This window comes from Phocoena phocoena, chromosome 15 (assembly GCF_963924675.1).
Source record: "Phocoena phocoena chromosome 15, mPhoPho1.1, whole genome shotgun sequence".
Taxonomy (NCBI): domain Eukaryota; kingdom Metazoa; phylum Chordata; class Mammalia; order Artiodactyla; family Phocoenidae; genus Phocoena; species Phocoena phocoena.
Genome location: NC_089233.1, coordinates 4,072,990 through 4,088,694, shown reverse-complemented (window position 1 = coordinate 4,088,694; position 15,705 = coordinate 4,072,990). Strand labels below are relative to the sequence as shown.

Sequence of the window (15,705 nt, the reverse complement as noted above, 5' to 3'; positions counted from 1 at the left end):
AGCAGTGCCCTCCTGACATGACATTCTCACAGATCTGTGGCAGAATGGAAGTGGGGACAGTGTATAGGTGGTTTTTCATTCAGCTGAATTTATCCACAGTTAACTAGGCATCCCTAATACATAGTCATTCAGTATTTGTTTCTGACTTTCAGTGGTAGAGAAAAGAAAGTACCACTTCACAAGATGATCTACTCCCTTGCTGGTCAGCTATGTCTTTTAGAAAGTTATTCCTTTATATCAAGCCAAAAATGTACCTTCCTGGGACTCCCCTGGTGGCGCAGTGGTTAAGAATCGTCTGCCAATGCAGGGGACACGGGTTTGATCCCTGGTCCGGGAAGATCGTGCATGCCACAGAGCTACTAAACCGGTGCGTCACAACTGCTGAGCCTGCGCTCTAGAGCCCATGAGCCACAACTGCTGAGCCCACGTGCCACAACTACTGAAGCCCACATACCTAGAGTCCACGCTCTGCAACAAGAGAAGCCACCTCAATGAGAAGTCCACGCGCCACAACAAAGAGTAGTCCTCACTCACTGCAGCTAGAGAAAGCCCGCGCGCAGCGACAAAGACCCAACACAGCCATAAATAAATAAATAATTTGAAAAGTAAAGTTGCTCTGAAAAAAATTAAATACTTAGATGTGAATCTGACAATACATGTACAGGACTTATGATGAAAACTACAAAACAATGAAGAAGGAAATCAAAGAAAATATAAATAAATGGAGAAACGTACTGTGTTCATGGATTGGAAGACTCAGTGAAGATGTAAATCCTCCCCAAATTGGTACCATGCTTAATGTAATTTCTGTCAAAATCCCAGCAAGATTTTTTTGTAGATACAGGCAAGGTATCCTAAAATTATCCTAAAATTTATATGGAAAGGCAGGGTACTAGAATAGCTAAAATGATTTCTTTTTTTACATTTATTTATTTATCAGTAGTTTTGGCTCGAGGGCTCTAGAGCATAGGCCCAGTAGTGTGGCACACGGGCTTAGTTGCTCCGCAGCATGTGGGATCTTTCCAGACCAGGGCTCGAACCCATGTCCCCTGCATTGGCAGGCAGATTCTTAACCACTCCGCCACCAGAGAAGTCCCAGTGATTTTTAAAAAGAAAAATAAAGTGGGAGAAATCAGTCTACTGGATTTCAAGACTTACTACATAGCTACAGTGATTAAGACCAGGTGGTCTTGGGACTTCCCTGGTGGTCCAGTGGTTAAAAATCCACCTTCCAATGCAGGGGACCACGGGTTCAATGCCTGCTCGGGGAACTAAGATCCCACATGCCGCAGGGCAACTAAGTACAAGCGCTGTAACGAAAGATCCTGCATGCCGCAACAAAGATCCCGTGTGCTGCAGCTAAGACCCAATGCAGCCAAAAAAATAAAATAAATAAATACTCTTTGAAAAGAAAACCAGGTGGGCTTGGCAGAAATATAGACAGATAGATGGAACAGAATAGAGAACCAAAAACTGGTTTTCTAAATAATGAAAAAAAATGTTTTAATTTTTAAAAACTAGTGAGAGTAAAAAAAAAAAAAAAAAACTAGAGTGAATAAGAGAAAAGAGGAAAAATAAAATGTATCAATGTATAGTAAATATTGATAAAATCAAAAGAGATTATCAAAAAGGTTTTTTGAGTAAATAGAAAATCTGGATGGAATAGACAGTTTTCTAGAAAATGTACATTACCAAATTAACCAAAGAAATACAAAAACTAAATCAGACCAACTGCAAGATTTGACGCTTGTCATTTTGTTAGCTTTTATTCTAAGTGTTATTTATTGTAAATCTAGGTACTGCTCTTTTCTGTCTTTGAAATTTTCAAAATAAAAAAATTTTTTAAACATGCATGAAACACATGTGCATCTACCAGAATGGCTCGAATTAAAAACTGATGTCATCAGGTGCTGAGGACAATGTGGAGTGATTGAAACTCACATACATTGCTGGTGGGGGGAGAGTGTAAATTGGAACAGACACTTTGGAAAACTAGCACTGTTTTCTAAGCTGATCCAGCAATTTTCCTCCTTCACGTATTCTCAGCTGAGTTGCAGGCGTATGTATAGCAGCCCTGGTCATAATAACCCAAAACTGTAAACCTACCTGTCCTCAGTAGTGAATGCACAATAAATTGTGGTATATTCACACAGTGCAGTACTGACAGGCTAGGAGAGACCTTCCAGTTGGATTATAATAAGCAGGAGCGAGGGAGGGGTGGAGAGGAAGAAAGTCGGGAAGTGTGTGGAATGTTAGGGAATGGTACGGAGCCCAGTTTTCCCAAAGAGAATATGTTATGGGAAAGTCACTAAACGTCCTCTGTAGGACCAGGCCACAGAGGACTGGGATGGCTGCCTGGATTCCTAGCAGAACAGTTATCTGCATGACTTTGCATTGTCATTTATCTTCTAGGTGACAAAAAAATAGAAAAGAGGATGTTCTTTCTGGAAAATAAGCGGCGACATTGTAGGTCTTATGACCGGCGTGCTCTCCTTCCAGCTGTGCAGCAAGAGCAGGAGTTCTATGAGCAGAAAATCAAAGAAATGGCAGAGGTAGGAAGATGTGCTTGGAATGTGTTTCTGGGATTCTGGTTTGCTGTTAGGGCATAGTATAAAACTGTCTTGTAAGATTTGCCTTTTCTTTCAAGTGGTTCATTTGAATAAACTATAAAACTTTTAAAAGGAAAACAAAACTAGGTTTTGTAATGATACTGGCTGAAGTTCACAGTTTCATAAATCAGATTTATGTTAGAGAATTTTAATTGGAGCTTAGTAAACACATCTGTTTCACCTCCTTCACCCTCTAATGGTGGAAATTAGAGGAAATGGAGGAAAAAACAGAGATTCCATTTAGCTCTTTAATTCTTCCAAATATACTATCAAATGTGCAAGTCAACTGGAATATACATATGTTGGTTATTTAATACAAACAAATCTCGGAGATATTGCGGGTTCAGTTCCAGACCACCGCAATAAAGTGAATATTGCAATAAAGCTAGTCATATGAATTTTTTGGTTTCCCAATGCATAGAAGAGTTACGTTTACACTACACTGTAGTCTAGTAAGTATGCAATAGCATTATGTCTAAAAAAAAATGTCCATGCCTTAATTAAGATATACTTTTATTGCTAAAATATGCTAACCATCATCTGTGCTTTCAGCCAGTCATAATCGTTTTGCTGGTGAGGGGTCTTGCTTCAGTGTTGGTGGCTGCTGACTGATCAGAGTGGTGCTTGCTGAAGGCTGGGGTGGCTGTCCAGATTTCTTAAATGTGACAATAATGAAGTTTGCTGAATCGATCGATTCTTGCTTTCATGAATGATTTCTCTGTAGCATGCAGTGCTGTTTGATAGCATTTTACCCACAGTAGAACTTCTTTCAAAACTGGAGTCAGTCCCCTCAAATCCTGCTGCTGCTGCCTTATCAACTAAGTTTATGTGATTTTCTGAATCCTTTGTTGTCATTTCAACAATCTTCATAGTATCTTCACCAGTAGTTTCCATCTCAAGAAACCGCTTTCTTTGCTTATCAATGAAAAGCAACTCCTTGCCCGTTAAGGCTTTATTATGAGATTGCAGCAGTTCAGTTCTAATTCTAGGCCTCTTGCTGTTTCTGCCACATCTGCAATTAATTTCTCCATTGAAGTCATCCGCACGTATTGGGATCAGCTTCTTCCAAACTCCTGTTAGTGTTGATATTTTGACATCTTCCCATAAATTATGAATATTCCTCTTTGCATGTAGAATGGTGAATCCTTTCCAGAAGTTTTCAGTTGACTTTGCCCCAGATCCATCAGAGGAATCACTATGGCAGGTATAAGCCTTACAAAATGTATTTCTTAAATAATAAGTCTTGCAAGTCAAAAATTACTCCTTGATCCATGGGCTGCAGAATGAATGTTTTGTTAGCAGGCATGGAAACATTAATCTCGTTCATCTCCGCTAGAGCTCTTAGGTGACCAGGAGCATTTTAGTGAGCAGTAAAGGAATATTTTGAAAGGAATCTTTTTCTGAGCAGTAGTTCTCAACAATGAGCTTAAAATATTCAGTAAACCATGTTATAAACAGATATGCTGTCATCCAGGCTTTGTTTCCATTTGTAGAGCACAGACAGAGTAGATTTAGCCTAATTCTTAAGGGCCCTAGGATTTTTGGAATGGTAAAAGGAGCACTGGCTTCAGCTTCAAGTCATCAGGTGCATTAACCCCTAACAAGAGAGTCAGCCTGTCCTTTGAAGCCAGGCATTGACTTCTCCTCTCTAGCAGTGAAAGTCCTAGATGACATCTTTCAATATAAGGCTGTTTTGTCTACATTTGAAAATCTGTTGTTTAGTGTGGCCACCTTTGGTTAATTATCTTAGCTGGATCTTCTGGACTTGCTGCAGCTCCTACGTCAGCATCTGCTGCTTCACCTGGCACTTTTATGTTATGGAGATGGCTTCTTTCCTTAAACCTCAGGAATCAACCTCAGCCTGCTTCAGACTTCTGCAGTTTCCTCACATTTCTCAGCCTTCATAGAATTGAAGAGAGTTAGGGCCTTGCTTTGGATTAGGCTTTGGCTTAAGGAAATATTGTGGCTGGTTTGATCTTCTGTTCAGACCACTGAATCTTTCTCCATATCAGCAGTAAGGCTGTTTCACTTTCTTATCATTGTGTGTTCATTGGGGTAGCACTTTTAATCTCCTTCAAAAATTTTTCCTTTGCATTCACAACTTGGCCAACTGTTTGGTGCCTAGCTTTTGGCCTGTCTCGACTTTTGACATATCTTCCTCACTAAGCTTAAATTGTTTCTAGCTTTTGATTTAAAGTGAGATGGGCCACTCTTCCTTTCATTTGAATGCTTAGAGGCCATTGTAGGGTTATTAATTAGCCTAATTTCAGCATTGTTGTGTCTCAAGGAATAGGGAGGCGGGAGAAGAGGGAGAAGGATGGGGAATGGCCAGTCAGTGGAACAGTCCGAACACACATGACATTTATCGATTAAGTTCACTCTCTTATATGGGTGCAGTTCATGGCACCCCAAAACAGTTGCAATGGTATGATCACCATAACAAATACAGTAATAATAATAACGAAAAAGTTTGAAATATTGCGAGAATTGCCAGAATGTGACCAGAGACATGAAGTAAGCAAATGCTGTTGGAAAAATGGCACTGATAGACTTGCTTGATGCAGGGTTACCACAAACTTTCAGTTTGTTTAAAAAAAAAAAAGGTACTATCTGCAAAGTGCAATAAAATGAAGTGTGTTTTCTAGACCAGCAACTCTCAAGTTTGCCCCATGGACCCCTGGGTTTCCCAAGACTCTTTAGGATGTCTGCGACGTCAGATCTCTTATCATGATAAGACGATATTTACCTTTTTCACATTGTTGAATTTGTACTGAGGAACAAAAGTAATGGTGCCTTAGCATGAATCAAGCCAGTGGCACCAAACTCTACTGGAAATCATTACTTTCTTCACCACCATGCACTCACATTTTAAAACACAACAAAAAAAGCCCATGTCGTCTAAAAATGTATTTGATGCTTTGATGAAGCAGTTGAAATTATTACTCTATGAAATTTTAACCCTTGAAAACATCTTTTCAATACTCTGTATGACAAAATGGGAAGTACAATTGTCCCTCCATATCCACAGGGGGTTGGTTCCAGGACCCCCACCACAGATACCAAAATCTATAGATGCTCAAGTCCTTTGTATAAAATGGCTTAGTATTTGCATATAACCTACACATATCCTCCCGGATACTGTAAATCATCTCCAGATTACTTACAACACTTAATACAATGTAAATGCTCTGTAAATAATTGGCAGCACACTGTAAATTCAAGTTTTTGGAACTTTCTAGAATTTTTTTCCCCCAAATAATTTTGATTCGAGGTTGTTGAATCTGTGGATGCAGAACCTGCATATATGGAGGGCCGAATGTATGCGTAAAGTGCTTTTGCTGCATACTGACTGACTATGATGGTTTTCTCAAGGAGAAACATTTGTAACATCGAATTGCAAGCTGCTGAATTAGGCCCTTCTCCCTACCCCCCCCAAAAAAACCCACCATATTTACTTGAAAAAATGACTGACAGAAAAACTATGATTATTCAAAATTAGGTATTTAGCAGGAATTTTCTCAAAACTGAATGAAGTGATTATTTATGTCCAATGATAAAATTCTGGATCTCAAACAGAAATTGGACTTTTGGAGAATTGTCATCTTGATCCATCCGTCATAGAGTTACCCGTGACTGTATCTGTTACATTAAAATCTGTTAGTGTAGCTTGCAGTTCGAACAGATATTTCACCCATGCATGATTTTATCATAAACACCGGTTCACTGAGTTATGTAGACCTTCCAGATGTTGGCACATTTCACCGTATAGTATCAAAACACCACATTTGCTAATATCACTGCCAGCCTCATCAGAGGAGTGTTGAAGTATTGGCAAGATGGTTGTGGTCATCTTTTTGATGACCAAATTGTCCCTTCTTTGGCCAGTGGCGTCACCTTCAAGTTAGTTCCTCTGTCCTGGACCTAGTCATCTTTCTTTGACAGTATCCTTGCTTTCTGGCACATCTGGTGACCCAGGTTCAACTTCTGCTTTTCCTAACCTGGACCTGGAATCACCAACTTTTCCAAGGTGTCATATTTTCTTTTAGTGGAAGTTCATACTAAGATTTTTATTTCAACTTTGGTTTATAGGGTTTTTTTTACTTCTTTCATTTTATGTAAGCATTTCTTTTCTCTTATGCTGAAAATCTTGGCTCTTAATTACATTACCATAATGACTTATTTCCTTTATCCTATGTTGTATACTTAGTAGATCCCAAATAACAACCCAGTATTATTACCAATAATATTGCTAAATACGGTCTAGGATTTATTTATAACTTAGATTAGGAATTTGAAATTAAAATATTATAAAGTTACTTGAAATAAGTGTGTGGTTATGCCATTAACTTGGTAAGCAAAGAAGTTTATTTGTTTCTGTTTATTTTTAAGTTTTAAGGAATTGGTTTTTAATTTCTTTTTCATTTAATCCTGTTGTTCAGTTATGTAAAGTATTTTTAAAGTCAAAACTATAAAACAAGGAACGTTCAGAGAGATCTAGCCTCTGTCCTGTCTGTCCTCCCCATGTCCTCTAACTCCCTCTATACATAAACCATTATTAATAGTTTTTGGGTTGTCTTTTCTTATTTTATGTAAAAGCATATATGTATATATATATATTTTTTTAAACCTTTCTTTCTTATTAAAAGGTACACACTGTTCTACTCTTGCCTTTTTCACTTAACTGTGCTTCTTGGCAATGACTCCACAGCAATCCATGGAGATTTTTCTCTTTTCTTTTTAAAACTGCCTAGTGTCCCATTGTCTGCAGTACCAGAGTTGATTCAGTTATTCGCCTACTGAGGGACATTCAGAGTTGTTTCCAGTTTTTTGCTATTATAAATAGTGCCATGATAAATAACTTTGTGCATACATCATTTCATATTTCTGCCCCAGGGTAACTTTGGAATAGATTCCTACAAGTGCGATTGATGAATTGGAGTGTAAATACTTACGTAACTGTTATATGGTGCCAAATTCCCCTCCATGGTGGTTGTACTGTTTTGCATTCCCACCAGTAATGTACAAGAGTGCCTGTTTCCCACTAACCTCACCAACAGAGTATGTTGTCAAGCTTGGTTTTTACCCACTCAGTTTTTTTTGTTTGCTTATGCTATTCTGTACTCTTCATAAATGTTTTATGTCAGTCTTTTATTCCTTCTATATTTTGAGTCAGATTTAAGGAAGTTTCCCCATATATTTTAGTACTTACATGGTTTCCTTTTTCATGTGTAGTATTCTGATGCATTTTAAATTTACTCTCAGGTAACTTTTTAAACTACTAAACTATGTAACTGAAGAGATGACTATTAATAATAGGGTTTTTTTATGTTTATGAAAGTAAATGCTAAATGGTTTGTGGCATCTTGACTAAATTTGCATCCGCGTGTATGGTTTTTTGTTCCTCAGCATGAAGACTTTTTGCTTGCCCTGCAGATGAATGAAGAACAGTATCAAAAGGTAGTTAAAATCTCACCTAATCAATTTATTCTGGGTATTTTCATTAGCTGTTTTCTCTTCTCACATTTCCTGAGCATTTTGATGACAAATTGGTTCCCGTATAACCTTAGCTGTTGATCTGCTGAGTTTGAGCTTCAGCTAAGTTACAGTCAGGTACTTAAACCATTATAGTCACTCTTGCTTCCAAATTGGATCAGATTTGGAGGGAAGATAATATTGTTAGAGTCGTGCCTCTGAAAAAACATTGCCTGGAATCCATTGGATAGACTCTTAGAGCAAAATTTAGAATTCACGTATCACTTATAGGGTTAGAAGGAAGAGATGTGTCTAACCTCAGGACCAGATGGCTTTTGTATGATGTCAGCCATCCTCATGTAGTGGCCTTTTCTAACATGGTAGAAATGGACTAGTGACTGGATCAGTCACTGCCCTTAATAAAAAGCGTAAGTTTTCTGGTACTCGCAGTACTTGAGATGCTGCTTTATATAGCTTCAGTAGTCACTTAAGATAAAGCTTGTGCTGAGTCGTGACCCCATCGCACTCTTGTCTTAAAATAAGGAGTAAAATCCAACATTTTTTAAAAAATTTATTTTATTTATTTATTTTTGGCTGCGTTGGGTCTTTGTTGCTGCGTGCAGGCTTTCTCTACTTGTAGCGAGCGGGGGCTGCTCTTCGTTGCAGTGCATGAGCTTCTCATCGTGGTGGCTTCTCTTGTTGCAAAGCACAGGCTCTAGGCGTGCGGGCTTCAGTAGTTGTGGTGCACGGGCTCAGTAATTGTGGCTCACGGGCTCAGAGCGCAGGCTCAGTAGTTGTGGCACGTGGGCTCAGTAGTTGTGGCCCACGGGCTTAGTTGCTCCGCGGCATGTGGGATCTTCCCGGACCAGAGCTCGAACCCGTGTCCCCTGCATTAGCAGGCGGATTCTTAACCACTGCGCCACCAGGGAAGCCCAGAACTTTTAAAATAATATCCCTCATGCCGCTTGTCCCTGACTGTTATGTTAACATCTGATTATAGATGTTAAGGTTCTGCTGGTACCATGAAATTCATGAATATGGTAACTTTATACAAAAGATGATACCAAAGAATACCCCCAGAAAACATGAAAATCTCATTGTCTTTAGCTACGTATTAATATTTGTACTAGCATCTTAAGCTAGATTTATACAGCAGAAACAGCTCGGGCTTCCCTGGTGGCGCAGTGGTTGAGAGTCTGCCTGCCGATGCGGGGGACACGGGTTCCTGCCCCGGTGTGGGAAGATCCGCGGCTGGGCCCGTGAGCCATGGCCGCTGAGCCTGCACGTCCGGAGCCACGGGAGAGGCCACAGCAGTGAGAGGCCCACGTACCGCAAAAAAAAAAAAAAAAGAAAAGAAAACAGCTCATCATTTTTTTATGGCTTCTAGGGATTGCTTTTCACCTCAGAATGTACTTGGAGGTGGGGGAATATGAAACATGGCTGCCCCCTCTACTTGAGTGTAGGGAATTTCATGTGTGTTTCTGGTGGCTTGCAGGATGGCCAGTTGATTGAGTGCCGCTGCTGCTACGGAGAATTTCCATTTGAGGAACTGACGCAGTGTGCAGATGCTCACTTGTTCTGCAAAGAATGTCTCATCAGATATGCCCAAGAGGCAGTCTTTGGATCTGGAAAGGTAAGAACCGTACAGTGTGTCCATACATAGGAAATATTCACAGAGTTTGAGGACACCACATTTATAGACAAGTGTAAATGCCTCATGGAAGTGCCTTTTCTGAGGTGATGTGGAACTCTGCTAAGACATGCTAATGTGTGTGATTCCTAGACAGCCTTTGATTTGTGTGATTATGTTGGTTTGAAGCACAGCAGATTTTTTTTCAGGGAATGGTTTAATTCTTCCATGCTCTAATGCCCAGCTCACTGGAGCACCAACTTATTCAGTTATCTTCTGTTTGAAATTAAAATGAAGGATGAACTCAAAAAGAGAATCTTGCAGGCTGTTTGAACATATGAGGCTGCAAATTAGTATTTTTTTAACAAAATTTTAAAAACATTTTATATAGTTGTATTAAAATGAATAATATTTTTAATTAATTTGTTTATTATTTTTGGTTGTGTTGGGTCTTCATTTCTGTGCGGGGGCTTTCTCCAGTTGCGGTGAGCGGGGGCCACTCCTCATCACGGTACGCGGTCCTCTCACTGTCGCGGCCTCTCATTGCGGAGCACAGGCTCCAGACGTGCAGGCTCAGTAGTTGTGGCTCACAGGCCCAGTTGCTCCGTGGCATGTGGGATCCTCCCAGACCAGGGCTCGAACCCATGTCCCCTGCATTGGCAGGCGGACTCTCAACCATTGTGCCACCAGGGAAGACCCATAAAATGAATAATATTTTATACAAGATTATATTTCTCTGTCCAAAGTCAGTTTCTCTTGACACCAACATACAATATGGAAAGGAGTTTTTTGTCTTAATGAACACTTAAAAACCAAAATTGCTTTTCATAAATGCCCCACCAATAATCAAACCACTTGACATCAATTATTCTAAAATCAGTTGTAATTCAGTCAAGGACTGAGTAGCAGGGGTTTTTTTTTTTTGTTTGTTTATAAATGTATTTATTTATTTTTGGCTGCATTGGGTCTTTGTTGCTGTGGTGGGCTTTCTCTAGTTGCAGCGAGTGGGAGCTACTCTTCGTTGCAGTGCGCGGGCTTCTCATTGTGGTGGCTTCTCTTGTTGCAGAGAACGGGCTGTAGGTGTGCGGGCTTCAGTAGTTGTGGCACGTGGGCTCAGTAGTTGTGGCTCACAGGCTCTAGTGCACTGGCTCAGTAGTTGTGGCGCACGGGCTTAGTTGTTCCGCGGCATGTGGGATCTTCCCAGACCAGGGCTCAAACCCGTGTTCCCTGCATTGGCAGGCGGATTCTTAACCAGTGTGCCACCAGGGAAGTCCCTTGTGTAGCAGTTATTGAGCAGAGTAGTTGTGATTAGCAGAATATAGGCATAGTTTAAAGATATTGTAAGTTCGGTTCCAGGCCACTGCAGTAAAACAAATATCACAATAAAAAGAGTCACACAACTCTTTGATTTCCCAGTGCATGGAAAAGTTATGTTTACACTATACTTTAGCCTATTAAGTGTGCAATAGCATTTTGACAATCCCCTTCCCTCCTACCACTCATCTCTGCCTTCCAAGAGGTTCGGAACTCCAGCTTTTCCACAGAGTGTAGAGGGAATCAACTTGCTTTTCATGAGTATCTGCTTTTCAGACACTGAGCTGTGACTTTCCTCCTCTAATCTGCTAAGTGATTTATCTTTCCTCATCTACTTCCCATCTTCATATATTGTGGTTTAGGCTGATAGACGTCCTCTGGTAGAATCAAAGATGGACTTTGTGTTTTTGTTTCATGGTTTTCTTGTTTTGAGTGTGGTTTCTCAGAGAAGAGGGGACCTTTACCATCTCAGAGTCTGTGTTCCAAACCATGATTTATTTGCTTCCCATTGAAAGATGCATTTAACCACTGAGGTTTTTTTGTTTCTCTGAAAACTTGGTTAAATTTTTTTTTTCCTTTTGCCTCCTGACCGTATCATTCTAGTCAGAGCTCAGCTGCATGGAAGGCAGCTGCACGTGTTCATTCCCAGCCAGTGAACTGGAGAAGGTGCTTCCCCAGACCATCCTGTATAAATACTATGAGCGAAAAGCAGAAGAAGAAGTTGCTGCAGCCTACGCTGATGAGCTCGTCAGGTGAGTCCTCAGAGTCAGCGTGTCACTTGTCAACTCATTCCCTGTTAGGAAGACTGCCTGGGCCCTTTCATTGGTGATGAAAATTCTGTAACAGAGCTCTGTCTCCAGGTTTTCTGGCATTTCTTGCTTTTAAAAAAAGAGAATAATTGTATTCATAGAAAAATTTGCAGTTCGTATTTTTACCTACATTCCTTGGCACTTCTTAATCATCTGGCTTATAGGTACAGTCCTTGTGCGTTGGTTAGAGGAAAGATAACATGTGTAAGGAGTTCTCAGAGACGTATGTTAAATATTGAGTGGTTTGCACTGAGGCAGAACCCAGAATGGCACCTGCGTTTCCTGGTGAGAGCCAGCACAAAGCAGAGCCTCAGTCCATGTTTTAATGAAAAGTTAAGGAGTGAAAGGAGGTGTGGCTGTCCAGCTGAAAACTCCATCTCAGTATGAATAATCACATGGAACAAATCAGGCTTTAATATTCTGAATAATATTCCTTCTGCTGTTTTGATTCTAGGTGCCCCTCCTGCAGCTTTCCTGCTCTGTTGGACAGTGATGTGAAGAGGTTCAGTTGTCCCAATCCTCGCTGCCGAAAGGTAGGGAGGCAAATATTTTTTCTAGATTCATATTTGTATTATGGACTGCCTCTGTGGCACAGCTGTGTGCTGGGTGTCTGCATGCTGACCCATGAGGAGGATTTGAGTGCTCTCCTTTTCATGAAAGCAAGTGAAGATTGGTTCTTTGTGAGTGGCGGTTGACTTTGTTGCAGAGATGGGGGCCACTTACAGAATTTTAATCACATAGCTCTGGATCCCTGTTTCACGCCGTCTGCCTGAAGGGCATATGCTGCCGTGTAAGGTGTGAAGGGCTCTGTTTACTCCACTGTGCCGGTGTTTCTCGTGCTTGCTCCTCACCACTCTCTTGTTGTGCCGGTGTTTCTCGTGCTTGCTCCTCACCACCCTCTTGTGCTCAGATACTTCTTCTGTGTGTGCACATGAGCTTGCACACACTTCTTGCCACTTGAAAAGTCCAAGTGATGTTTCTTTGATTAAAGAATTGGGTGTCATGGTGGCATCTCTGTCACATGCGGTAGATGATTCACTCAGCTGTTCACATAAGGACTGACTGTGTCAGGTGAGACCAAAGCTGTCTAGTCGCCTTGCTGCTGAAAATCTTTCTTCCCTTCAGACTCCTATGCCATGAACTAAGAATGTCTTGAAATTTGTCAACCATTTATAAGCCACTTAAGAGTTTTTAAGGAATATAATATTGGCATCCACATAGACAAGTATGTTTTAAGCCATTTTCCTAAAATAGAATGATCAGAGTTGAATATTATAATACCTCCACCTTTTGGGGAGCGAAGAAAGTAGATATTGGAAAAGGAACTACACTGATAGACTAAAACCTTACCTGTTTTGTTTTCAACATTAACATTTCTGTGTAAAATCTGGCTATTTTCTTACAATTGATGTATCCATTAGTAATTTGTCCCCACCCCAGGCTGTTGCTATAACAGATGTTTCAGTAGTCTCTGGAATCTTGGAACTAAGAAAGCAGACTCACTGACTGTCCTGTGTGCTTCCAGTGTGTTCAGCTCTAGAATGCCTGGGAAGGCAGTGCCTGAACTAAGATACAGAGAGCAAGGGAGGTAGCCAAGGGAAGAAAAGGGTGGGAGTAAAGTGAAAGTGAAGATGTGGAATGTTGTAGGTCCAAGGAGCAGTAGTATCCTGGACACTGACGTACTGGGAGTGTGAAGAGAAAGGCTTACGAGCTGGGAAGGGCCAGAGCCATGCAGGCCTTCAGCACCATTCTGAGGCAGGAGGATGGGGGAGTGAAAAAGCAGGGAGATCTGTTTGGCTGTTGAGTAATCAAGGTGAGGGATGCACATCACTGTCACCCCCCTCTGGAGTCTCCAGGAATTGCTAGTTTGAGCTAGGAATTATATTTCCTGGTATGATTCCAAATTAGACCTTGCCAATGAAAGTGCTCATATATGATTTGGAATGCCAGAGACAGTTACAGGAATGTATCAGGGTACTTATGAGTCTAAAACAGCATCCTGTGAGTATTTTGAGGATATCCAGCCTGGGATATCAGTAAAAGCCTCCTAGAGGCTCTTAAGATGCTAGGCAGAAAACCCAGATATTCTGCTTCCTCTCTGTGGGAGGAATATACTTGCCCTGCTGAACTTGGAGGGGGCCGTGTAGCTTCTTTTGGCCAATGAAATGGGTGAGAGGTCACTTGCAAAAACAGTGGTAAAATAAATGCTTAGGGGTGATGTCAGCAAGGTGGTGGAATAAGTAGCCCCAAATTCTCCTTCCCCCACAGAAACACTGATTCATCAATACATGGACCAGTTTCCTTTGTGAGAAATCTAGAAACCAGTTACAAGGCTCCTGCATTCCATACAGGGCAGTTAGCTGCATTGAGACCTGTAGGAAAATTAGTGGAGCTCACTCCCCAGAGCCTGTCCCCCAGCACACATAGCACACATGGGAGGAAACACCTAACTCCTTGCTTCTCCTTGGGGAGGCAAAGAGCAGACTAGAACATACATCTAACATTCAGACTTCTCAGAGGGCTTACCCAAGGGCCTGGCTTATGTCTTTCCTGAATCTAAGCACCGACAGGAGGGAGCACCAGGTTTCAGATCCTCAAAAACAAAGGCAGTGGTTTGGACTAGCATACGCTCACTCACCTTTGCCCCTTTCCTTGGCTTAGTGTAGAAAGAGCAGAAGAAAACCCCCAATTCCCAGCTTCTGGTTAGGGAGGGGAAGAGTTGGAGTGTGCGTCCTCCAGTGTCCCAGCTTTTTGGGGTACTGCCCAAGGGGCTGGTTTCTGTCTCACTTGACTCAGCACTGACAGGACCCTGCATACTCTAGATACCTGGAAGCTTCTGAGGAAAAAAGAGCTGAGAGGCTTGCTGCTGCTACAAAGGACCCACAGTATAGCAGACAGAGGCCATTATGTCTCTGTGGCTTTTCCCTCCAGGAGAAAGGAAGAGTGGGACATACACCCAATGTTCTAGCTTTTGAGGGGGAGGGGGGAGCTCTTCAAGGGACTGGTTTCTCTCTTGCCCAACTCAGAGCACTGATGAGACCCACCATACGCTAGATGCCTAAGGTCTACTGAGAACAAAAAAGAGCTGGGCATCTTACAGCCCCTCCAGAGAACCTGCAGTACTGTAGATGGACACCAGAGCGAGCAAGAGATTACAAGCTCCTGAAAAAAAAAAAAAGCCAGCAAAACCTCTCTGAATTGGGAATTACACACATAGGTCCAGAGAAGGTGCATCCACAGAAGAGGTTTGAGAATCCTCCATAATTTATAGCCCGACTGATTGGTAAAGGTTTTTCCCCGTACAGGGCCAGTCTAAAGACTGGGAGAGATGGCTGTTTTTCAAATGTATAGATCCTGACAAAGTAACAAGGCACAAGAAGAACCATGGTCTAAGCAAAGGAACAAAATAAATATTCAGAAACTGTCCCTAAAGAAATGGAGGTATGTGAATTACCTGACAAAGAATCCAAATAATCATCATGAGATGCTCAATTAGGATGGACCCAGACATTTTATAATCAAATGGTCAAAAGTCAGAGACAAAGAGAATTTTTTAAACAGCAAGGGAAAAGCAACTTGTCACGTACAGTGAGTCTCCCATAAGATTCTCAGAGGAGGGCTTCCCTGGTGGCGCAATGGTTAAGAACCTGCCTGCCAACGCAGGAGACATGGGTTCGAGCCCTGATCTGGGAAGATCCCACATGCCGCGGAGCAACTAAGCCCATGCGCCACAGCTACTAAGCCTGTGCTCTAGAACCTGCAAGCCACAACTACTGAAGCCCGCGTGCCTAGAGCCCGTGCTCCGCAACAAGAAGAGCCCACGTACTGCAACAAAGAGTAGCCCCCGCTCGCTGCAACTAGAGAAAGCCTG

General features: G+C 41.6%; 1 protein-coding gene across 1 annotated transcript in view; it reads left to right on the top strand.

Moving 5' to 3' along the window:
- The window catches only part of RNF216 (ring finger protein 216), a 170,356-nt gene that overhangs the window by 61,957 nt on the left and 92,694 nt on the right, over positions 1 to 15,705 (top strand). The window contains exons 9-13 of the mRNA XM_065892156.1: positions 2,413 to 2,552; positions 8,016 to 8,066; positions 9,577 to 9,714; positions 11,629 to 11,777; positions 12,289 to 12,367. Coding sequence (XP_065748228.1) covers positions 2,413 to 2,552; positions 8,016 to 8,066; positions 9,577 to 9,714; positions 11,629 to 11,777; positions 12,289 to 12,367 — 557 coding nt within the window. The remainder of the gene's footprint in view (positions 1 to 2,412; positions 2,553 to 8,015; positions 8,067 to 9,576; positions 9,715 to 11,628; positions 11,778 to 12,288; positions 12,368 to 15,705) is intronic.